At 24.9% G+C, this 26147-nt stretch overlaps 1 protein-coding gene across 1 annotated transcript in view; it reads right to left on the reverse strand.

The window, feature by feature from the left end:
* LOC123300670 (cytochrome b5 reductase 4) overlaps positions 1-26147 on the reverse strand; it is a 137923-nt gene extending 111776 nt beyond the window's left edge. Inside the window, exon 1 of the mRNA XM_044883279.1 lies at positions 25973-26147. Coding sequence (XP_044739214.1) covers positions 25973-26141 — 169 coding nt within the window. The 5' untranslated portion in view covers positions 26142-26147. The remainder of the gene's footprint in view (positions 1-25972) is intronic.

Below are 26147 nucleotides of genomic sequence, written 5' to 3' on the forward strand. Positions count from 1 at the left end.
AAGTGATAAACCTTGAATCTGACAGAATAATTTACCATTGTTTGCATTAAATTTTATAATCATAGTTTCCAAGTATAGATAAAAAAGAAAAGAAAATGTATTATTCTTCTCGAGTCAATAAAAATATCAGTTAAAATTCTTGTTGCACACTCATAGAGATGAATATATCTGTAAGAGAAACGTATAAGTTTTTAAAAAACTTCCATCACATGATCACATGTTGAAGACAGGCTTGATTCAAGGTGCATTAGTGTGTGAAAAATGGTGTATTATTATATTGTACCATGATTCACACGTATTTGTTATTTTCGACTCTAGGTAATATACCTTACCCTATAAGGCCGATGTTTATCGATTAGAAGAATTATTTTTATCAGACGTTATCAATCATTTTCAACAACCATGTTTTCTTTCTCACCAAATTGAACAAATGTAATAATAATTGTGGCCATTAATCTTATTATCTGTATAAACGATAATCGATATTTTCCTTTTTTTTAATTAATTATAATACAAAAAAATCTTTTTTTTTTCTTACCGATAAAAAATAAAGAAAATCGATTTTCAAACTATAAATTTTAAATTCATATTGTTTTTGTGCAAATATTAAACTTGGTAAAATTGATTTAATTTCTTTTTTATAAACATTTTTATTTATTAATTTATGAAATATCTGAGCCGTTTCTTTTGCCTAAAAAAAATTTTACTTAAAATATCATATTTAAAAAAAAAAAATACTGAGAAAAGTATTAGCTATTTAATAAAACAAAATTCAGTTGCTACTTTGTGCTACTTGGATTTGATATTTTACCCCAAGGGGTGATAGATAATGGTTGAAGGGGGTAAATTTTACATAAGGTTTGTAGCTAGTGACCCCAAAAACTCCTGCGATTCAATTTCAGGGTGAATTAATTCAATTTTATAATTTTTGGCCGCAATTTTGGCCTTTGGCCGCACTGTAGCATCGCTATAGATTTCATAACTAAAATTGATTATTTTTATAAAATAAATTAAAATTTTACCGTCTTACAAGCTTCCACACAAACTTGTATTATAATAAATATTAGTAATAATTTTAATAAAATAACAAATAAAAAACCACCAAGCCCCAAATCAAAAATTTGATTAATTCGTCGGCCAATTATAAACTTTATTATAAAATAACAAGAATTAGATACCACAATTGTATCCCACGAAAAACAGTACAAAAAAATGACAGAAAACGTGTTTTGTATTAATTCCAAAATGTTAAATAATTCATTATGGATTTTAAGTAATTTTTCAATTGTATAGTTTTTATTAATTAATTGTTTGTTAAATATTTTAATTTGTTCCGTAATTAAATTTAATAAAATATAAATAAATAATAAATAAAAACTTTCTAAATTCATTGGAAGGAAGAAGAAAAATAACACATAATCAAGATTAAAATAATATAATAAATTTTGATAAATTAATTGAAAAATTATAAATAAAAACAAAAATTTTGTTTTTGCAGGTATAACATTTTCTACTTTAAAATATTTTTGTTGTTTATTCAATAATTTTAATATTTTTCTAATATTTTGATCACTAATTCGCAAAAATTGACTGATTAAACATAAGAATCCAAAGTTATATAATTGTTCGAATAAATCTATCACGATCATGGATACTGACAAACTATTGTAAATTTTAGTGTAAAAAAAATAAAAAATTAAATTGATTACAAAAAATATTGTAAAAATGTTTTGAATTAAAAAGTAATATTTTTTTATAATTTTATTTTGAATTAAACTTTTTGGCGCTAAACCAATTATTATTAATAAATTTAATATTATTTGTAATTCGTTAAAAAAAATTTTATTTTTCATAATGTTGTAATTAATAACTGAAAAAAAAAAATAAACGAAAAAAAAACCAACTAATCAGTCACAGGCAATTAAAAATTAATTAGTAATTTAATTATCTAAATTGATACTTTTATTACAGAATTGTTATGTTATAAAGGTATATAAAGGTCATTAATCGTAAAAGTATTTTTTAGCCACCTTACCGTGTGTCAAAGTAAATATGTTAATAAGAAAATAAGAAAATGGGTTTGATTCCAGCCCGACATTTTGTACATTTTAATTGCGAAATTCAGTCAGTTAGTAAGAATACACCGTTTCTTAGCCAATGTTAAAAAGAACAGTCAAAATATTATACAAATTTAGATTTATGATCATTGAAAAACGGCAGGGAACTTGCTCAGAAAAATCCAACTCTCACAAATCCATCTTAACTTAATTTGGATCCACGTTTTCATTTGCTCCAAGTTGAACATATGTAATAATAATTGTAGCCATTAATCTTATTATCTGGATAAGTAAAACAATTAATTTCCAATACTTATAGAAAAATTACATTTTTTCTTACCGATAAAAAATAAGGAAAATCAATTTTCAAACTATAAATTTTAAATTCATAGTGTTTTTGTGCAAATATTAAACTTGGTAAAATTGATTTAATTTCATTTTTATAAATATTTTTATTTATTAATTTATGTAATATCTGAGGTGTTTCTTTGGCCTAAAAAAGTTGAATCAATACACCACAAAATATGTGTAAAATAAATTTCAAAAATGAGAAAAATCTTACCGATTTACAAGCTTCCATACAAACTTGTGTTATCATCAATATAAATAATAATTTAATTAATATACTTAAGAAAAAATTACCCAGCGTAAAATCAAATATTTGGGTAATCCGGTGGCCAATTATAAACTTTATTATGAAATAACAAATATTTGATACAACAAAAGTATCCAATAAAAAAGAATACAATAAAACTATAGAAAATGAGTTTTGAATTAATTTTATAATATTCAGTAATACGTCATGAATTTTTAGTAATTTTTTGATTTTATAATTTTTATTAATCAATTGTTTATTAAATATTTGTATTTGTTTTGTAATTATATTTAATAAAATATAAATAAATAATAAATAAAAATTTTCTAAATACAGTGGAATTGCAAAAATAAATATCACCATATTAAGACAAAAATAAAATACTAAATTTTGATAAATTATATGGAAAATTAAAAACAAAAAGAAAATTTTGATTTTTGTTGGTACAACATTTTTTATTTTAAAATATTTATGTTGTTTAGTCAATAATTTTAGAATTTTCATAATATCTTCCTCACTATTTCGCAAAAATTGACTGAGTAAACATAAGAATCCAAAATTGAAAATTTTTTCGAATAAATCTGATACTATCATGGATACTGATACATTACTATAAACTTTTTTGTAAGAAACATGAAAAATGAAATTTATTAGAAAAATAATTGCAAATATATTTTGAAATAAAAAATAATATTTTTTAATAATTTTATTTTGAATTAAACTTTTTGGTGCTAAACCAAATATTATTAATAAATTTAACGTTACTTTTAATTCTCTAAAAATATTTTTATTTATCATAATTTTTATTCGAATAACTAAATAGAACAACAGACAACTATCAACCAGCAACTAAGAGGAATAAGAATTAGTATTTAATTATTTAAATTGATAACTAATTATACAGAGGTAACAGAAACGATAATTTATTAATGACATTACCCAACCGGTGTGGTGACCAATTTTAACTTTTTTTTAATGTATGCATTAAATTTTATAAACATATTATTAGCTTCCAAGTAAAGAACATAAGCGATTTATAAGTGGTAATTGGTAAAGATTACATGTTGAAGACAAGTGTGATTCTTGGTACATTAGGGTGTGAGAAATGGTACATTATAATACTGGTCCATGGTTCACACATCATGTGCACGTTTTAAACGATTGTCAATTAATATTTAACTTCTATCTGTAAAAATAAAAAAACATATATGTTATTTTAATTCTAGGTACTACATCTTACCCTATATGGTCGATGTTTATCGATTAGAAGCATTATTTTTATGAGACGTTATCAGTTCTTCTTTCTCACCAAATTGAACAAATGTAATAATAATTGTGGCCATTAATCTTATTATCTGTATAAACGATAATCGATATTTTCCTTTTTTTTAATAAATTATAATACAAAAAAATCTTTTTTTTTTCTTACCGATAAAAAATAAAGAAAATCGATTTTCAAACTATAAATTTTAAATTCATATTGTTTTTGTGCAAATATTAAACTTGGTAAAATTGATTTTATTTCTTTTTTATAAATATTTTTATTTATTAATTTATGAAATATTTGAGCCGTTTCTTTTGCCTAAGACAAAATTGTATTAGTATATCACAATAATTTTTAGTTTGTCAATTACACTGAATGATAGATGGGATAAATAATATTTTTTGTGGGTGTATATTGTTAAATTGAATCTATATCCACAAAAAATATAATCTATCCCCTCTCTAATGATTTTTTTGCAATACTAAATATAAACAATGATTTTATTGACGAAACCAATGAGCTTTTATTAACATGAAATTTATTTTGTACACATTCCAATGTAAAAATATATTATTAAAAATATAGTTTTATGTAATCTTATGACTCCCCCTTAAAAAACGCTTAGACTAGCTATGCTGAAATACCCTGTATAAAAACAATATTTAATATCAAAGTAAATAAAACTGATTATCATTCAGAATATTTTGAACACATGTATATTGTAATTTTCGTGTACTCTGTACAATAGTGGCATGAATTGAGCTAGTGGCCCAATTCGTAACGTCAAGTCGCCATCCTAACTACTACGAGTGTGGCAGTAATAAATATTTCATATCAAAAAAATTGATTATTTTTATAAAATGAATTAAAATTTTACCGTCTTACAAGCTTCCACACAAACTTGTATTATAATAAATATTAGTAATAATTTTAATAAAATAACAGATAAAAAACCGCCAAGCACCATATCAAAAATTTGAGTAATTCGTCGGCAAAAAATAAACTTGATTATATCATAAGAAACATTAGATACCAAAATTGTATCCCATAAAAAACAGTACAATAAAATGACAGAAAATGTCCATTGTATTAATTCCAAAATATTAAATAATTCATGATGGATTTTCAGTAATTTTTTAATTGTATAATTTTTGTTTTTTATTTGTTTGTTAAATATTTTAATTTGTTCCGTAATTATATTTAATAAAATATAAATAAATAATAAATAAAAACTTTCTAAATTCATTGGAAGAGTGAAAAAAAATAACACAATATCAAGATAAAAATGATATACTAAATTTTGATAAATTAATTGAAGAATTATAAACATAAAAAAAAATTGGATTTTTGCAGATATAAAAATTTTAATTTTAAAATATTTTTGTTGTTTATTCAATAATTTTAATATTTTTATAATATTTTGATCATTAATTCGCAAAAAATAACTGAGCAAACATAAAAATCCAAAATTAAATAATTGTTCAAATAAATCTATCACGATCATGGATACTGACAAACTATTGTACACTTTAATATAAAAAACTTGAAAAAAGAAATTTACAATAAAAAAAATTAAAAAGATGATTCGAATTACAAAATAATAATTTTTAATAATTTTATTTTGAATTAAACTTTTTGGTGCTAAACCAAGTATTATTAATAAATTTAAAATTATTTTTAATTTTATAAAAATATTTTTATTTTTCATAATGTTGTTATTAATAAAACCGAGAAGAACGGAGAGAAAAAACCAACTAATCAGTCACAGGCAATTAAATAATTTAATTATCTAAATTGATACTTTTTTTACAAAATGTTATTATAATTTTATAATAGTAGCCGTGATAGTCATTAAGCCGTAATCGTCGAAGTATTTTTATCGCCACTTTACCGTACGTGTCAAGCTTTTTATAAATATTAGGGTTGTTTTAGAAAATGAGTTTGATTCCAGCCCGACATCTTTATACATTTTAATTGCGGAATTCAGTCTTTTAACAAGAATACAACATTTCTTAGCCGAAAGGGAACAGTCAAAATATTATAAAATTTTAGATTTATGGTCATTTAAAAACGGCAGGGAAATTGAGACTGTCTGCATGGACTTCAGAATTGTGCCCACCAAGAAATAAATTAGCTATTATTAGCTTTAAATATTCATGTAAAATATAAATAAAAAATATTTCTAAAATATTTTTGTTACTTATTTAATAATATTAATATTTTTATAATACTTCGACCCATGTCTTTCAAAAATTATATGTATTTCTTTGAATTAACGATCTCAAGACTTCCTTGAAACCAGAAATCATGTCCTTATAGTATGGAAGTCTTACCCTAATTGATGAATTGAAATATGTAAATATTAATATACGAAAGATCAGTGAATAGTAACGAGTTACGATTAAACCATAAAATATTAGTTTAAACCATAATCGAAGGATTTATTTAATTAAGAAAGTGAAACGCTTAAATAAGAAAATAAGGTGCTTAAAGTTAGTATTTTTATTTAGAAAAAAAATAAGAAAATATGTGATAATAACAAATGTGATAAATTCTTGAAACAAGGATTTACTGATTTCTGTAAAAAAGTGATTTAAATACTTGAAAAAACGGCTTGAAAAATTTACTTGCTACCATATTAAGAACATATATTTTCTTGAACCAAGAACCAGTACTTTTTCTACTGTGTACTTATCTATATAAAGTATTTGGTCAGAAAAATCCAACTCTCACTTTTAATCCTTATAATATGACATATTATTTCATATTGAACCGCCTCCTTGATAATAATGTACTGGATAAAAACTTTCAAATTGCTTGGATACAATTATAATTGTTCCAATTGTTTCTAAAATCTGTTTAAAAAAATTTTTAATAATAAAAAATTTTCCTTTAATATTGGAAATAAATATAAGTGATGAATTTTACCGTCAAATAAAAGAAAAGATTAATTTTCAAATTATAAACTTTAAATTCGATTCGTTTATGTTTTAACAATAAAATTGGTAAATAAAATTGTTGTGTTTTTTTAATTTTAATTTTATTAATTAATTTATGTAAAACTATAATTGTTTGATTCGCCTAAAAACACAAATTAATCTTATTATTTTATTATCTTCCATATTCCATATTGTTGTTTTTAGCCACGGATACAGGGTAGTTAATCACAGGTTATGGGCCGAGCTAGCTTTGTATATTACTTAAATATTTATTAAAATTAAAATACCTGCGTACAAACTCCATCACAAATTTTTATAAAAAGTAACATTTTAAATAATATAAAAACAGCATGTAAAATTAATTGAATAACAAGAAATTTTCCCTGTCCATTCGGAATAGCTTCAGAAAATTTATAAACATAAATAATTGAGTAACAAAAACTGTTTCCCATAAAAACCAATAAAAAAATAATATTGAAAATGTATTTTGTATTAATTTTAAATTATTTAAAAAATTATTATGAATATTAATAATTTTTTTTATTTTATAATTTTTATTTATTATTTGTTTATTAAAAATTTGAAAATCTTCTTTTAACACATCCAGAATAAAATAAATAAAAAGAAAATAAGTTACTTGTAATAAAGCTGGAATATGTTGAAAAATTATGAAAAAATTATAACTTTGCATTAAAATATTTTGAAAAACTAGTAAAAAAGGAACTGAGAATAAAAAAAATGTTATTAACCAATTGATGGAATTATTATTGATAAATTTATGTCGATTAATTAATAATTTAAGAATATTTTTTTTCAAATTTTCTTCATTACGTATTACAACTAGAAATTGTATAAAAAGATACAGTAAACCCAATATTTTTACAAATATCATAAAATATATGTCCATTAATGGAACAAATGAATTCGGATTAGAAAACCAAAATTTAAATTTTGAACACGTATCGACGACAAACAGTATTATAAAAATAAATTGATAAAGAAAATAAAATTTTTTTAAACAATTATATTTTATTAAACATTTTGGAGCTAAACCAAAAAATATTAATAAAATAAATAAATATTTAAATTTTTTATTAATATCATCCATAACTTTTACTAACTTATTTAGCTTTTTATTCATTTATTGTTCATCAACCAGAATAAATATTAAGTTCACAATTTTTTGTTTTTAATCGTTCGATTTTAAATTAAAAATTGATTGAATCAATGAATGACATAAGTCAATTAGACCGTGAGATACCACGGGTTTTTTTAAATGATAAATACATTTTTGAAACTTTGTGAGTAGCTTCCTTTTGACGAGTCTACCAAACTTTCCTCTACGATTTTTTTTTGAAAAGGGTGCGTTTTCAAATGAGCATGATGACGTCATATTTGAGTATCGTTCTGGAAACAATAAAATATTTCGTCCGAAAAATAGAACTTGTCTACCACCTCAAACAAGCCATACTTAAGTATTTTTGTTTTTGAATACGTACATGATTCATTTTTGCTAATTTGTTTTATAATTATTAATATTATCAAGTAGTCATAGTGCTCGACAGATTCCCTACCCAAAACAATAACTCAAATATGGCGTGGCGTCATCATGCTCATTTGAAAACGCACCCTTTTCGAAAAAAAAATCGTTAAGGAAAGTTTGGTAGAATCGTCAAAAAGAAGCCACTCATGAAGTTTCAACTTTGTAATCGTATCATTTAAAAAAAATACGTGGTATCCAACGGTCTAAACATTCTGTATTAAATATTGTTATCTTAATATTTTGATCGATTTTATAATGAGTTAATCAATTAGCTTACCTTGTCAAGTTGGGATTAAGAATCAAATAAAGCGGGATGAGGCAGTTATCGATATGTTAAATGTTCGTGTAGATATCGATAAGCTTCTTTTGAACAAATTAACATAACTTTTTTTTTCATTAAAGGATTCGTAGGGAAATGTACAAAAATATTTTAGCCTTTTGCAGTAAAAAATTATTAAGAAATACAATAATTTGTATTAAACATGTCTTTTTTAATATTTAGACTTTTACAAAATATATATAGTTGATATTATCGCATAAAATATAAAAAAATTTACCATATTTTATGTTTCAGTTTGTCCTGAAACACGTACATTCCAAGTTGTCCTAGATAATATATTCCAGTGTCTTAATGGATAAAAGTTTTCAAATTGTTTAAAAATAATTATTATTGTACCAATTGTTTCCAAAATCTGATACAAAAAAAATTTTTTTTTAATCAAGAATTTCCTTTTTTTTTTGTTATACAGGGTGTCCCAAGAGTAATGGACGACATTGTTGCATCAGGTAGAAAAAAAAAATTCTAAGAAGAAATATCCTCTTCCAATTTTTGATCCAATGCATGGAGAATCAGCTATTAATTAAAATAGGCAGACATTCAGAAGTGCGTTACTTCGGAAAGACAGTGGAGGAACAAAAGTAAGAAACTGTGGGAGTGAGACTCAAGAACTTCAACGTTACGCTGGCCTGTATTTATGCATACGTGTGAATATGTAGGTGGTTTTAATATGAAGAGGATCTTTTCGTTTTAAAATTATATTTATTATCCTAATGCAACAAGATCGTCCGTTACTCCTGGGACACCCTGTATAGGTGATGTATAAATTTTACCGTTAAATAAAAGATAAGATCAATTTTCAAGTTATAAACTTTAAATTCGCTTCGTTTATGTTCTAACAACAAAATTGGTAGATAAAATTGTTGAAATTTTTTATTTCTATTTTTATTTATTAATTTATGTAAAACTAGAATTGTTTGATTGGCCTAGAAAAGACATAAATTAATTAAAAAATTTAATTATTTAATAAAATTAGATACCTGCGTACAAACCCCATTAGAAATTCGTATAAAAAGAAACATTTTAAGTAAAATATACAAAACCCATAATATTAAATGAAAAATAATTAATTCGCCATAATAATAATAATAATCAGAAATAATTTCAAGATATTTATAAACTTGATTTGTAATCAATAACAATTGAGCAACAACCAATGTATCCCATAAAAAACAATAAAAAAATAAAATTGAAAATGTATTTTGAATTAATTTTAAAATATTTAAAAGTTTACTGTGAATTTTTAATAATTTTTGAATTTTATAATATTTATTAATTATTTTTTTATTATAACTTTTAAATTCTTGTTTTAATACATCGAAAATTAAATAAATAAAAAGAAAATAAATTACTTGTAAAATAGCTGGAATATGTTGTAAAATCGTTAAGATGTTCAAATTAAAATCTAAAAAATTTTCAAAAAATACTAAAATAATTAAAAATAAAATAAAAAATATCATTAACCAATTAGCACCATAATTTTTTACATATTTAAATCGATTATTTAATAATTTAAAAATGATTTTTAAATTTTTTTCACTCGTTATTACAACTGTAATTTGTAAACAAATATAAAATAATCCTAATATTTTTACATATAGCATCAAATATACGGCCATTAATGGAAAAATTGGATTATCTCTGGAGCCCAAATTTTGAAATTTGACATGTAAATCTATCATATATAATACTATAAGCAAAAATTGATAAATTAAATAATATTTTTTAATATTTTTTTTTATTAAATATTTTGGTATCAAACCAAATATGGTTAATAATATAAATATATTTTTAAATTCTTTATTTATATTACTCATAATTTTTTTTTTTTTTTTATTTAATAAAATATCTAAGCTGTTTGCTCGTTTATGTTAAAATACTCCTAAAAACTATATTAAATAACTTAAATGCATTTTGAATTATATTAATAATACTAGGTATAATAAATAATATATTACATAACAGATAGTACTAATTAATGTTATTTATAATAGTTATATATTTTTTTAATTATATTTTATAATTATTTTTATCGATATCGATTTTATAATTACTACATTTTATGTTTTATTACTTTTTTTTTTAAATCGATCTCATAAAAATTGAAGCAAGCTTAAAATATGGAAACTTATCCGAGTCCTTTTATCAGGTCACCCAGCTGATCATTTGCATTGAATAAAAAGATTAAAGAACGATTATAGAATTTATTTATTTTGTAGAAATTTTGTATTATTATTTATAAAGCCTGATTTTGACAAATGATTCCCTTCCTTCGTTATTTAAAAGGATTGCTCTCCTGTGTTGTTGATATTTGTAATTTTTTGTTATTGTAAATTTTGTACTCTATCGTGTTATCCTTTTCTTGTAAAATTTATTTCATTTTACAAGAAAAAGAATATAAATAAATATATCTCTCATTTTTGAGTAAGCATTTTTGCCCGATTATTTAAATAAATAAATAACTTCAAATGTAGGCATATTAAACATTGGTCTTATAGGAAATCGGTAGATAGTTGATATGTTTTCATATATTTCTACAAAAAGACCCATTGTGCCCGACTAATTAAGGATGTATAAGCACGGTAGTGGGGGCACAAATTTAAAATGTTCAATTTTGAAAGTGAATATACGAATAACTTGACAATATACGACGAAAAGTAAGAATACAATTTTTCGATATCTGGAGTAATTTTTAAAATATCGAAAATTTTGTTTAATTATTTAGCTTTCAATATTTCGAAAACCAAGGCAGATATCGAAAAATTTTATTCATATTTTTCGTCTACATTAAAGAAGCTATAACAAAAATTCATCATCAAAGTTGAAAATAAAGTAAAAATAATTTCAACCAGAAGTCTAAACTTGCCTTAGCGCTCGTACTACTTTAAACACCTAGTCCTATTTAAGTCTTATATGAAAATAGACTTTTCAAAATATTATGTACAGAAAAATTTCAAAAAATAACAATAAATATTTTGGAAGAGTTTCATAAGATTCTGATTACTTACACAAAGCTAAATATATGAGACAACAGAAATAGTTGAATTAAAATAATTACTTATCTTTCCACCCACGCCCACGAGTAGATGGCCATCGTGTTAAAAATGTCGGCAAATTAAACATATTTTTTTTTATTGGTTAGGTTCGCTTGGATATAAATTGTACTGGATAAAATTTTTCTAATTCTTTAAGTACAATTATAATTTTTACAATTGTTTCTAAAATCTGATAAATGCTTTTATTAATTTCAGAAATATGTCTTTTTTACAATACTTAACACTCATTAATTTTACCGTTATATAAAAGAAAAGATTAATTTTCAAATTATAAACTTTAAAGTCGCTTCTTTTATGTTTTAACAATAAAATTGGTAAATAAAATTGTTGTAATTTTTTATTTCTATTTTTATTAATTAATTTATGTAAAATTAAAACTGTTTCATTTGCCTGAAAAGATAAAAGCATTAATATATTATTTAAAAAAATATGTAACAAATTTTTTTTTACCTGTACATAAACTTCATTAAAAATTTGTATAATAAGTAAAATTTTAAATAATATGTATAAAATCCATATAATTAATTGACCCATAATTACACGACCTCTATTATCAATAACTTCAAGAAATATATATAGTTGAGTCGTAACCAATAATAATTGGGCAACAAAAAAAATATCCCACAAAAAACAATATAAAAATAAAATTGAAAATGTTTTTTGAATTAATTTAAAAATATTTAGAAAATTATTATGAATTTTTAATAATTTTTTTATTTTATAATTTTTATTTATAATTGTATTATTATAAATTTTAAATTCTTGATTTAATACATCAACAATAAAATAAATAAAAAGAAAATAAAACATTTGCATTATTGATGGGATATTTTGTACAATTTGTACAATAAAAGAATAATTATGAAAAAAAATTTCTATGAATATTAAAACAATTAATATAACAGTAAAAAATATCATTAACGAGTATACCCTAACATTTTTTATACATTTAAATCGATTATTTAATAATTTTAAAATTTTCTTTAATTTTTCTTCGCTAGTTATTACAACTTTAGTTTGTAAAAGAATATAAAATAAACCTAATATTTTTACAAATAAAATTAAATATCTGGCCATTAATGGAACAATTGTATTTTTTCTCGAAGCATAGTTTTGAAAAATTAAATGTAAAACTATAATATACATTACTATAAGCATAAATTGATAAATAAAATACATTTTTTTAATAATAATACTTTTTATTAAATATTTTGGTATCAAACCAAACAAGAGTAATAAAATAAAAATATTTTTAAATTTATAATTAATATTATTCATAATTTATTTTTAATTGGTATATAGTCGAAGTAAGCTGTTTGTAACATTAATAATTTACTCTTTAAGCGCAAATATAAATATATATCAAATTTATCATTAAGTTGCTTTAATTGTTTTATATTGTAAATACTCTTTAATGGTTTTTATCGATTTTTTAATAGCCTTATAATGGCTAGTAGCTCGTTTTGTAGCTAACCAATCAAAAAATTACAAATTGGAGATTTTGATGGGGGACATCATGTTCTGATATCAGGGTGAACCTAGCTCTTTTGGTTGTTTTAATACACTATAAAAAATTCTTAATATCAACCGATATGAGGTTGTCTCAACATCATATCGACATCAAATATGGCGAATGGATCCACGAATGTGGTCCATACCATACGAGGTTGATTGGTGAAGTTGACACAAACGCATGAATTGTTTGTATCAAAGTAATATACTGTTGAATATAAATTTCAAGTTTTGTAGTTTTGATAGACAGCATAGTTTTAAATAATCTTTTTTTTATTAGTTCTATCACTTATTATAACAAAATATTGGTGTGATTGTCACAACTACATGAGCAGGTAAAAAAATAAATAGTTTATACCTGCTAATAGGTTTATTTAAAAAAGAAATTATATTCCTTCGGTTTCGATTTGAACCGTCGACATTTAATTTACATATAGTTTTTGTGTCTTAAGTCCACTGTTCTATCAACTGCGCTAACAATAACATTTATAAAAGTACAAAAATATCCTAAATTATAAAAATGATTAATTAGTTTATTTCTAATTTTCTGTTAACTGGTAACAACAATATTCGTGTGGTTGTCCAACTAAGTACAATTTTATTTTCCATCAATAAAATGCATGACTTTAAACTAAAATCAATCTCTTTCAAGGAAGTAATGATTTTGTTTATTTAACTTCAGTGATTTTGTATCAATGAATTCATATTTTAAATTCAATCCCATTACATTGTAAATACATTTAGCTGTACTTGTCCCAATCATTAGGAAATTGTACGACACACCTATAGCATCTTACCGTTCAACCACCCATGCAAATTATGGACATCGCGTAAAAATTTCAGCAAATTTAACATATTTATTCGTTATGTTTGTTTGGATAATATTTCGCTGGATAAAATCTTTCAAATTGTTTCAGTACAATTATAATTTTCCCAATTGTTTCTAAAATCTGATAAATGCTTTTATTAATTTCAGAAATATGTCTTTTTTACAATACTTAACACTCATTAATTTTACCGTTATATAAAAGAAAAGATTAATTTTCAAATTATAAACTTTAAAGTCGCTCCTTTTATGTTTTAACAATAAAATTGGTAAATAAAATTGTTGTAATTTTTTATTTCTGTTTTTATTAATTAATTTATGTAAAATTACAACTGTTTGATTTGCCTGAAAAGATAATAGCATTAATATATTATTTAAACAAATATGTAACAAATTTTTTTTTACCTGTGCATAAACTTCATTAAAAATTTGTATAATAAGTAAAATTTTCAATAATATGTATAAAACCCATATTATAAATAGACCAATAAAGATTTCACCTCTATTAGATGGAATAAATTCAAGATATATATAAACTTGATTGATAATCAATAATAATTGGGCAACAACAAATGTATCCCATAAAAAACAATATAAAAATAAAATTGAAAATGTTTTTTGAATTAATTTTAAAATATTTAAAAGTTTATTATGAATTTTTAATAATTTTTTTATTTTATAATTTTTATTTATAATTGTATTATTATAAATTTTAACTTCTTGCTTTAATATATCAACAATAAAATAAGTTAAAAGAAAATAAAACATTTGCAATATTGATGGAATATTTTCTATAAACGAAAGAATATTATATTTTTCATCTAAGAAAATATCAATTAATAAAATAATAATTATTATAACAATAAAAAATATCATTAAAAAGTTGTTGCTATAATTTTTTATATATTTAAATCTATTATTTAATAAATTTAATATTTTTTTTAAATTTTTTTCACTAGTTATTACAACTTTAATTTGTAAAACAATATAAAGTAAACCTAATATTTTTACATATAAAATTAAATATATGGCCATTAATGGAACAGCTGAATTTTCTTCAGAATCATAATTTTTAAATTTTAAATATAAAACTATAATATACATTATTATAAGCATAAATTGATAAATTAAATAAATTTTTTTAATAATATTACTTTTTATTAAATATTTTGGTATTAAACCAAACAAGAGTAATAAAATAAAAATATTCTTAAATTTACGATTAATATAATTCATAATTTATTTATTTTTTGATAGAATGTCTTAGTAAAGCTCTTTCAACACAAATATATATATTTATAAATATATCATATTTATTATTAAATTGCTTTAATTGTTTTATTTAGTTAATATCCTTTTAATTGTTTTTATCGATTATTTTTAATTGTTTATCAAACTTGCATATCATGTTTAAAATTTATCATCAAATTATTGGAATGACAGAAAGGTTTCAAATTATTGGAATGACAGAAAGATTTCTCAATATGTTTAATTGATCTATTCAAAAAATATATACCTTTCCACGGATTCGATCAGACATAATGTCCAAAACATAATCAAATATAAATAATACCAAATGTCTTTTAACTATCAAAGCGCTGTTAAAAAGGGTTATAAGATATTTACTTTCGCGGTATGCTTATAGTATCGGGTTCAATTCCCGCCGTCACAAAAAAAATTAAGTTAATTAATAGTTGTGATGGACTGGTGTAGTGCATGATATATGCATGAAAGAGGTGCACTCAGCCTCTGAAAATAAGAAGCCGATAAATGAAATTATCAGCGAAAAAGTGGTAAAACACATATATGGTATCACAATGGGCTCTATAGCCTAAGTGTGTCCTTCGTGGACCTAAACTGACGGAAATAAAATCCAGCCTTTGCATCATCCGGGGAATATTAAATTAAGCCATTCACTTGTGTAATAATTTTTAATATTTTATTAAAAAATTTTTCTTGCACAAAAATAACCAAAAATTGAGTACCTACAGATAAATATTAACAATTGTTGAGCTTTAGAAATCGATTTAAAGTTGGTAAAATACAGTTTTTTACCATAAATTTTCCCGAAAATATTAAAATAAATTTTCAAAAATAATAATTTTCTAAGTTGAATCAAATTTTCTGGCGGATCAAATTGAATTTTAACAATTTTATTATATTTTTCCATAACTTTTGGTTAGTTTGATCGCATATTTTATGAAAAGAAAAAAAATTATCTGTGGTGCCCGGCAAAGATCCTGGATCCCCAAAATCTTGAAAGGATGCTCTTTCAATTGGTTTTTGGTAGAAAAAAATAGATCGAGTTCCGATTTACTCCCCCTAATCTAACATAATGCATAATTTGGTTTGAACCAGCGGGATCGAGTTACTCCAGAAGAGGGGGAGTATATAAAAATTCTGAGTTTTGAATCGTGATCAACGACCGTGAAACCGCCGGGTACACTTTATCAGCTCATTTTGTTGAATATTGACAAAATATTGTTATTTTTGGAGGGATTATATCGGAATTCTGGCTTTGGTATTGTGATCAGTGACCCTATTTAGCTCATTAGCCTATTTAGCCAATATCAATGGCCAAAAAAGTTCGAGGTACAAAACATAAAAAATAACTTTAAATTTTTTACAAACGATTTCCAAATTTATTATTGAATAGTTAATTTAAAATTAAAAAACCAAAATTAAAAATTAAAAAAAAACCAAAGTTAAAAATTATACTTCTTCTTCAACTGATTTATTTTATTTTAAAATTATAATGTGTTGGAAAATAATCTTTCAACTGCACACAAGTAATTATAATTGTCATAATTAATTTTAAAATCTGTAACAATCAAATTTTAATAATTACTAAATAATAAATCACTAATATAGCATATTAATTTTATTTAAATAAAAACTTACCATTAAAAAATGAAATAAATCTAATTTTAGAAAATTATAAAATTTAAACTGACATTTTCTATGTACTAATGTTAAACTTGGCATTAACGATTTTATTTCATTCCCATAAATATTTTGGATAATAAATTTATTTAAAATTACAATTGTTTGATTTGCCTAAAAATTAAATATATATTTTTAAATATTGATTTTAAATATTTAAAAAAAAAATTACATTCATACCTGTTTACATGTAATTACGCAAATTTTTATTAAATGAAAAATAATAAATAATCTAACTAAAGCGGTAACAAAATAATTGACAATTAAATGCTCAGTCCTTGCAATAAATTTTTTATATCGATAAAATTCAATTATATAAGATATTATTTCGTCAATTGTAATTATATCCCATAGAAAAAAATATAAAAAATTTATTGAAAATATTTTTTGAATTAATTTTAAAATATATAAAAATTGTTGATGAATTTTAATTAATTTCTTTATATTTTTAATTCGATAGTAATTATTTTTAATATTTCTATTAAATAAAATTAATTGTTCATTTAACATATTTATTATTAAATAAATAAATAATAAATAAATATACTCAAAAAAACCCGGTAATTGAAATAGAATTATAAATGAATTATAATTAATATATTGTATAAAACAATTATGAATAATTATTAATATTATAAATAAAATTAAAAATAATTGTTTATATAATAAATTCTTATTTTTTTTATACGTATATTGTTTATTTACTAATTTTAATATTTTATTTAAATTTTTTTCATTTTTTAATATATTTACATATTGCATAACATAATAAAATGCTGAGAAAAATAATTGAAAATATAGTAAAAATCGATTTGTAAATGGTAAAACACGATGTATCGCTATCCATTTTTTGATCCCATAATAAATAAAACTAATGAAACATCCTCCAATTAAACCAATTTGATAAATCATATAAAATTCATTTAAAATTTTATTTTCTATTAAACATTTTGGTGCTAAACCGGTTATTATTAATAAATTTAAAATATAATTTAACTTTTTATTAATATTTTTATTATTTTTGTTCATATCCTTGATCGTTTACGGTTTAACTGTCACTTTTATATATGATAGATTAGTTTTTATAAGAAATTTTTCCAATTAATTATTTTTATTGAATATTATAATTTTTAATGTTATTAAAATTTACTCCGCATATGTAAAATTATCTAATTATCGCCTTCGTATGCTTCCGTTCAAAAAAAATGCGACAGTAAAGCAGGATTTTAATCTATTAATGGATAATAGCTCATTTTGTAGTTAACCAATGAAAAATTAACTTAAACCAAAGTTGCAGAGTTTGATGGGTGGTCATTATGTTCTGACATCAGATTGGACCTATTTCTCCGGGGTTGGGATGTGACCTTCTTGCTTTAATGATCAATTTATATTTATCAGCGCTTAAAAGTTATTAACACAGTCGAATGGCCTTTATTGTTCTTGTTTCTTTCGATTAAATGTAATAATAATGACATTTTTTTAAGTCGCATTTCCTTCGAAAGCTTACGATTTTCGAAAAAATGTTTTCAGTAAAAAATTATGGTCTTTTTATGAGGATCAACTTCCTTATTTAAAGTCTTATTCTCTCTCTTTTTAACCTTTAAAGATCAAAATTGGCTATTAAATAAACTTGAAGAACTGATTCCAATCTGATATCTCTACAAGATTTGTTATACCATGTATATATGAAATATACTTAGTATACTAAGTTTAGTCCCAAGTTTGTAACGCTTAAAAATAATGATGATAGGAAAAAAATTTTGTCATAGGTGTTCATAAAATCACCTAATTAGTCCATTTTCGATTGTCCATCCGTCCGTCCGTCTGTGGACACGATAACTCAAAAACGAAAAAGTTTTATTTCGTTATTTTTGTTCAAAAAAACTATTGCAAACTTATTGTAATGCAACCCATTCCTATTGTTACCTTCTAGGTAGTTTTTTTTTTTTTTTGTTACAAAACTGGTTGAGAAGAAGGATACTTACTCGAGTGGGTGCATTTATGTATATTTGGTCCGTTGCTTTCATGCACTCTGTTGTTGAACAATAAAAAGACAAAATTTGATGTTATTAGATAAGTATTAATCGAAACTAGGAAATCCGCGGGGTGGTACCAGTGGCATAGTATATTAAGTTTAGTCCCAGGTTTGCAACGCTTAAAAATATTGATGCTACGATCCAAATTTTGGTACAGGTGTTCATAAAATGACCTAATTAGTCCATTTTCGGTTGTCTGTCCGTCTGTATGTCAAAACGATAACTCAAAAACGAAAAACTCTGTCCCGTTGTGATACCGAAAAAGAGTTGACCCATCCCCGGCCAATACTTCATGAATCATGTGGAGCTGTTTAAGAACAGCAAGGGTGCTTTGACATAGACGGACTTTAGGCTGGAGAGATCGTCCAAGTGAGGCTGGCTCAAGTAAGTCCATCTCCTCATGGCAAGAGCTGGGTAATGACAGAGAAGATGAGACATAGTCTCCTCCTCCAGTAGTCGTAATACACTGCCAGGCCCAGGCGTTCAGACACCCTGTATACAGGCTATAAAAGTAGATTTTATCAATATGAAAGTGTGCTACTCCTGGACTACGTTGTATTATATGTATACATCATCGTTAACCTCCTTAAACCAAATGCAAATACATAAGTGTTTACTCGTTAAAAGTAAAAAAAGTTAAGTGGGAAGAAACACATATTTATAAATATTAAATATCTTGACTACCTACACTTCTTATCATCTGTGATGATGCTAACTTCATGAATGTATTCAGAAGGATAGTGAACTAACTTCACATATGAGAAAGCTCCTATTACACATACAACTGATATCTTTAAGAATTCTATTTGATATTCTTCCATCGTTCTCTCCTTGTTTTAATGTACACTATATAAATGAATGCAGGAATACAGGAGGGATCCACAAAAACGTACGAAATATATCGGAACGTCCTTATTCAGAACACTTAGACTGATTGAACATAATAAACAACCCAACCAATTTCATTAAGTGTTAAATGGTTTATTTGCTGGAGAGATTTATATTTACAGTAGTTTTATATTTACAATCGGAACTCAATAAAAACCATGAGTGTTCCACATTACTGGATTTGTTTCGATTACTGGGATTGTATGATTTGATATTATTACAAGTCCGGTTCGATGCAAAAATAACTCCGGTCAAAACAACTCCTTTCAAAAACGACTCCAACGCGAATCAGTTAATGAAGGCAATCACAGGGTTAACCAAAACAGGGATGTTTTTGAGTCGAATTGTTTTTACCAGAGTTGTGATGACCGAGTTGTTTTGGCCAGAGTTATTAAATAACGAGTTATTCATGACGGTTTTTTTCTGGTGAAAACTGTTTTAACCAGTCAAAACCACTTTTGACCGCTAATTTACAATCAAAAGCACTATTAACCAATGCTTTTCAGGCAAAACTACTACTGACTATCCTGTGCAGTCAAAAGAACTTTTGTCTGTTTTTTAACCTCCGAACTAAAAAAAAAGGGGTGTAATAAGTTTGACCGCTATGTGTGTGTCTGTCTGTCTTAGGTATCGTAGCGCCTAAACGGATGAATCGATTTTAATTTTTTTGGTTTCGTTTGAAAGGTAATTTAACGGAGACGTGTTCTTATATATGTTTCAAGTAGGAGTTTAGGGTTCCGTACCCGGAAAATTTTGTCGGGTTTTTTTTAATTTTGTAAATTTCACTTGTTATCATGACTTATCCAAGAGTTAAGAGAACTCACAAGATTTAATCGCTGCGGTGTCAACATAAGAATTTTTTCCAAAGTTAGTTTCTGAAAAGTCTCCATGTTTTTCGTCGTTTAGGCGTGAAATATACAACAATCCCTCTACAAACCAGAGCCACGAACCACACAGTATAAAAAAAAAAAGGTTTTACTTCTATTCTTATTAAAAATGTATACATAATTTGTATTCATATTCATTCTACATTTATGTATCACGGACAGACTAACAGACATATTGTCATCATTTGTCATACTTTTTTATTGTCTTTGATATTATTTTTTGTTTTAAAACATCATGTCATATCATACATATTATGACGTACTGAAATACAATATAAAAACAAGTGAAAACCAACAATTGACTGAGTTAATTGTTGAAATACCATGTATAGACAGTGTTGATTACACTGTCACATAACATATACATACATATCACACATACATAACTGATATTCCCATATAATACATACTATATAATTTGCGCTTAATTTGCGCTCTCACGAGTAAACACTGATGTCTAGGAAAAAATGTATCAAACAAAAGTTGTGTATTTTTTTATAAGAAACATTTTTTAAATTTAAACTTTTGTTCTATCTCTAACGGTTTACAAAATGAGTCCTACGGACCCAAGACTCAATTGACCTATGTTGCCCATTTAAGAACTCGACCTTACTTTTTATGTCCTGAGCACGCTGTAAAAATTTCAGCTTCATATCTTTTTTCGTTTTTGAGATATCGTGTTGACATACAGACGGACAGACAACCGAAAATGGACTAATTAGGTGATTTTATGAACACCTGAACCAAAATTTAGGTCGTAGCATCAATATTTTTAAGCGTTACAAACCTGGGACTAAACTTAATATACTATGCCACTGGTACCACCCCGCGGAATTCCTAGTTTCGATTAATTCTTATCTAATAACATCATTGTCTTTTTATTGTTCAAACTACAGAGTGCATGAAAGAAACGGACCAAATATACATAAATGCACCCACCCGAGTAAGTATCCTTCGTCTCAACCAGTTTTGTAACAAAAAAAAAACTATCTAGAAGGTAACAATAGGAATGGGTTGCATTACAATAAGTTTGCAATAGTTTTTTTTTTGAACAAAAATAACGAAATAAAACTTTTTCCCTACAAATAAAGAAATAAAATTTTAAAAAATGGTTTTACTTTAGTATTCTACTTTTAAATAAAAGAACAATGTGAATAATTCTTTTTGAAATATTGATATAAACTCTTTAGTGGCATCGTGAAACATACCGCAGTAAACTGGAGTTATTATTTAAAGTTTTTGGCTCCACAATCTTGAAACTAATTAGAGCTAGGTTAATTTTGATCACATATTTGAAAAGTATGACCCAAATTTAGTAGGATTACATACTTGGTTTATCAAAATCGGATAAAATTTGAATGTGATAGAGCAAAATTAAATTTTTTGGATTCTGATGACGTCATTGAGTTCAAAAATTTTATTTTTTTGATAACACAGGCAAATTTGATCCTATCATATTGGAATTTTTTTTCAAACCCAATAATTTTGGGTCATTCTTTTCAGCTGTGATTTCTATTATTCGCTAGCTGTCACTTATGTGCTTAATTCCGGGACCATGACTCCACATTCTTGAAACCTATTAGAGCTAGGTTAATTTTGGTCACAAATTTGAAAAGTATGACCCAAATTTAGTAGGATTACATACTTGGTTTATCAAAATCGGATAAAATTTGGATGTGATAGAGCAAAATTAAATTTTTTGGATTCTGATGACGTCATAAAGTTAAAAAATTTTATTTTTTTGATAACACAGGCAAATTTGATCCGATCTTTTTGAATTTTTTTTTGAAACCCACTAATTTTGGGTCATTCTTTTCAATTGTGATGTCAATTTTTCGCTAGCTATCACTAATATGCTTAATTCCGTGACCAGGACCCCACTTTCTTAAAACCTATTAGAGCTAGGTTAATTTTGATCACAAATTTGAAAAGTATAGCCCAAATTTAGTAGGATTACATACTTGGTTTATCAAAATCGGATAAAATTTGGATGTGATATAGCAAAATGAAATTTTTTGGATTCTGATGACATCATAAAGTTAAAAAATTTGATTTTTTTGATAACACAGGCAAATTTGATCCGATCTTATTCGAATTTTTTTTGAAACCCACTAATTTTTGGTCATTCTTTTCAGTTGTAATGTCAATTTTTCGCTAGCTATCACTTATATGCTTAATTCCGCGACCACGACTCCACATTCTTAAAACCTATTAGAGCTAGGTTAATTTAGATCACAAATTTGAAAAATATAGCCCAAATTTAGTAGGATTGCATACTTGGTTTAGCAAAATTGGATAAAATTTGAATGGGATAGAGCAAAAATAAATTTTTTTGATTCTGATGACGTCATAAAGTTAAAAAATTTGATTTTTTTGATAACACAGGCAAATTTGATCCGATCTTATTGGAATTTTTTTTCAAACCCACTAATTTGGGGTCATTCTTTTCAACTGTGATGCCAGTTTTTTGCTATCTATCACTAATGTGCTTAGTTCCGGGACCTGGACTCGACATTCTTGGAACCTATTAGAGCTAGGTTAGTGCCATCACAAATATCAAAATGATCACTAGGGCAATGCCAACAAAAGGTTAAATAATAGATGTAAATAATTCTTTTTGAAATATTTATATATTAAAAATGTTGAATGGGTAAAGTGAAGTATGTGTCTTTCTATCTCAATAAAAAATAAAGATAGAAAGATTGACATGGATGATATAAGACAGAGCTAATAGAACGGAGGTTATAGAGCACACGGACATTGGTAATCACGGATCGACACAATTTGATTTTTTTTTTGTCACATTAATTCGGAAAAAAGCATTGTAAAGTCTTGTTACTTATAAAATAATAAACAACTTTTGTTAGAAACAATTTTTCGTAAATATCATTGTTTTTCCGTGAGAGCACAAATTAAAACAAAATCTTGTAGGTAGCTTCAACTAGTGGTCTGGTGAAAGATTTTAGAAATTACCATCGAAAATTTCCAAAAACGAAACAATTATCGGCCGAAAGACCGCCTTAATTGTGTTGGTTTTTTAAACTATAATTAACTCAGCCAATTGTTTTTCCTACTGAACTCAGCTTTCGATATATGAATATGATGAATAAACTTTTAGAAAATGACGTTGAAAAATCAGAAAATTTACCAAGCGACATCCATAACCTCTGTACTATTAGTTATATCAAGATTACGATTACACAAAATATTTATTCGAATTGAAAAATACATCTCTATATATTATAAATGTGAAAGTAAGCATGTTTGTTTGTTTGTTACGCTTTCACGCTTAAACTAGCGAATGGTTTTCATTGAAACTGTACAGCAATATAGCTGATATATCAGAATAACACATGAGATATAATTTATAAAGATATATTAATAAAAAAAAATTAATTTAATTTGACATTACCATAAATTACAGATTTCTGTAAAAGTAGTCATTTGACATTACCTTAAATTACAGGTTTCTGTAAAAATAGTCAATATAATATATTTCATGGCCATCTTCTCTGATATACTTAATGAATAATTACTATAATACATTTAAGAAAATAGAAAACCATACAAATATTTTACCTGTGTAAAACAATCCTTACCATTATTTCGAGTGTTATACAAAGGGGATAAGCGAGAGCAATCTTTATCAATCCTTACTTTTAAACCCAGCGAAGCGGATGGGTATCACTCTAGTATACATATACTTATAAAATAAAATTTAAATTTTATTTTTAACGATATGTGAATGTTTTATTTCAATTCCCCAATTCCTCTTTCTATCTTTCAAAAAGGAAATTAAACGTAATTTGGTATATATTCCATTAGAAGCTTTGAGAAACCTACGCGCTTTTCTGCTATGGTTTACATTAAACCTATTTCTTACTACAAAGATAATAAAATCAAACAAGATATAAATTTTATTTAAAAAAATTTTACAAAAAATAGAACCAAAACCAAAAAAAAAAATGCACAAAACAGTAAAAAATGATTTAGCGTCGACTCCAAAGCGTGATTACTCACAATGAAATTATAGAAAAATCTTTTTTACTTTTTTCTACACTTTTTAGGGCCGGTTCTATTTTTTTATACTCTTTTGGTGAGTTTAGATCCTTCTTGGTACGTAATAAACAAAGTCACATAAGTAGGTCTCTAAGTAAGTGAAAGTATCATGTAGAAAACACCCATAAAATGATTTTTAAGTATTTTCAAGAGTTTTATTAAAAACTACTGAACCGATTTTGATAAAACAATATTGATGAAGTCACTTTGAGAATACACAATCTCCAAAAAAATTGGTCCTCAATTAGCGGAGTAATCATGCAACAAACATCCAGTCAAATTGAGAACCTCCTGCCTTTTTTAAATCGGTTAAATAAGATGATAATGGTTATAAGCGAAGGAAATTAATCAATATACAGGGTGTTGCATAAGTAAGCTTTGTTTCTAAGATACAGGACAATCTCTCGCCAATTTCCGAAGCCTTGCGTGATTTATTTCTTACGACATTTATGTAATTCCAGTATCCAGCAGGGATATCCAGGGAGGGGTATGACAATCAATTCTCACCTGTACTAAGCAAAATCGAACCCCATGATAGCCTTATAATCCCTCATACATGAAGAATATTTTGGTTTTCGACTACAAAGATTGGTGTCGAAGATTATTTCAACGTGTTAGGTCAGAACGTTACAAAATGCCATAGATTTTTCCTGAATGCCCAACAGCAACAGTGTTCGAGAATATTCCTATATGTTATAGACTCCGAAAGGTGCGATAACATTCCGAAAAGTACGATAACATTCCCGTATGTCATCAAATCTAAGTTATTTAAAAATAGTATACAAATCATTGGTTTAACTACTACTGCCCTCTCTTAGTATTAAACTGAATTTATTTGCTTTAAATATAAAAAGGTACCTTCATTGCATATTGTAAAACTTATTTGAAATACCAATAATAGCGCATTACCAACAATGTTTGTAACTCTTGTAAGTGAAAATTTCTATTGTTCTAATTTAAAAAATAATACAAATACTATTTAAATAAAAACTTTTAAAATATAGAAAATAAAATAAGTTCTTTAGCTTACCAGTAGCGGAGCCACTTGCAACAGCAGCGACACCAGCCGCTAGACGACCAACTTCAGCGAACACCGGTGGAGCACGTTTTGGCATTTCGGCTGATTTTGATGTACGAATACCAAGTGCTAATTTAGCACCTAAACTACTACCACGTGTATTGTTTTTTGAGTCACTCATTTTAAG

The sequence above is a fragment of the Chrysoperla carnea genome, chromosome 5 (genome assembly GCF_905475395.1).
Source record: "Chrysoperla carnea chromosome 5, inChrCarn1.1, whole genome shotgun sequence".
Classification (NCBI taxonomy): domain Eukaryota; kingdom Metazoa; phylum Arthropoda; class Insecta; order Neuroptera; family Chrysopidae; genus Chrysoperla; species Chrysoperla carnea.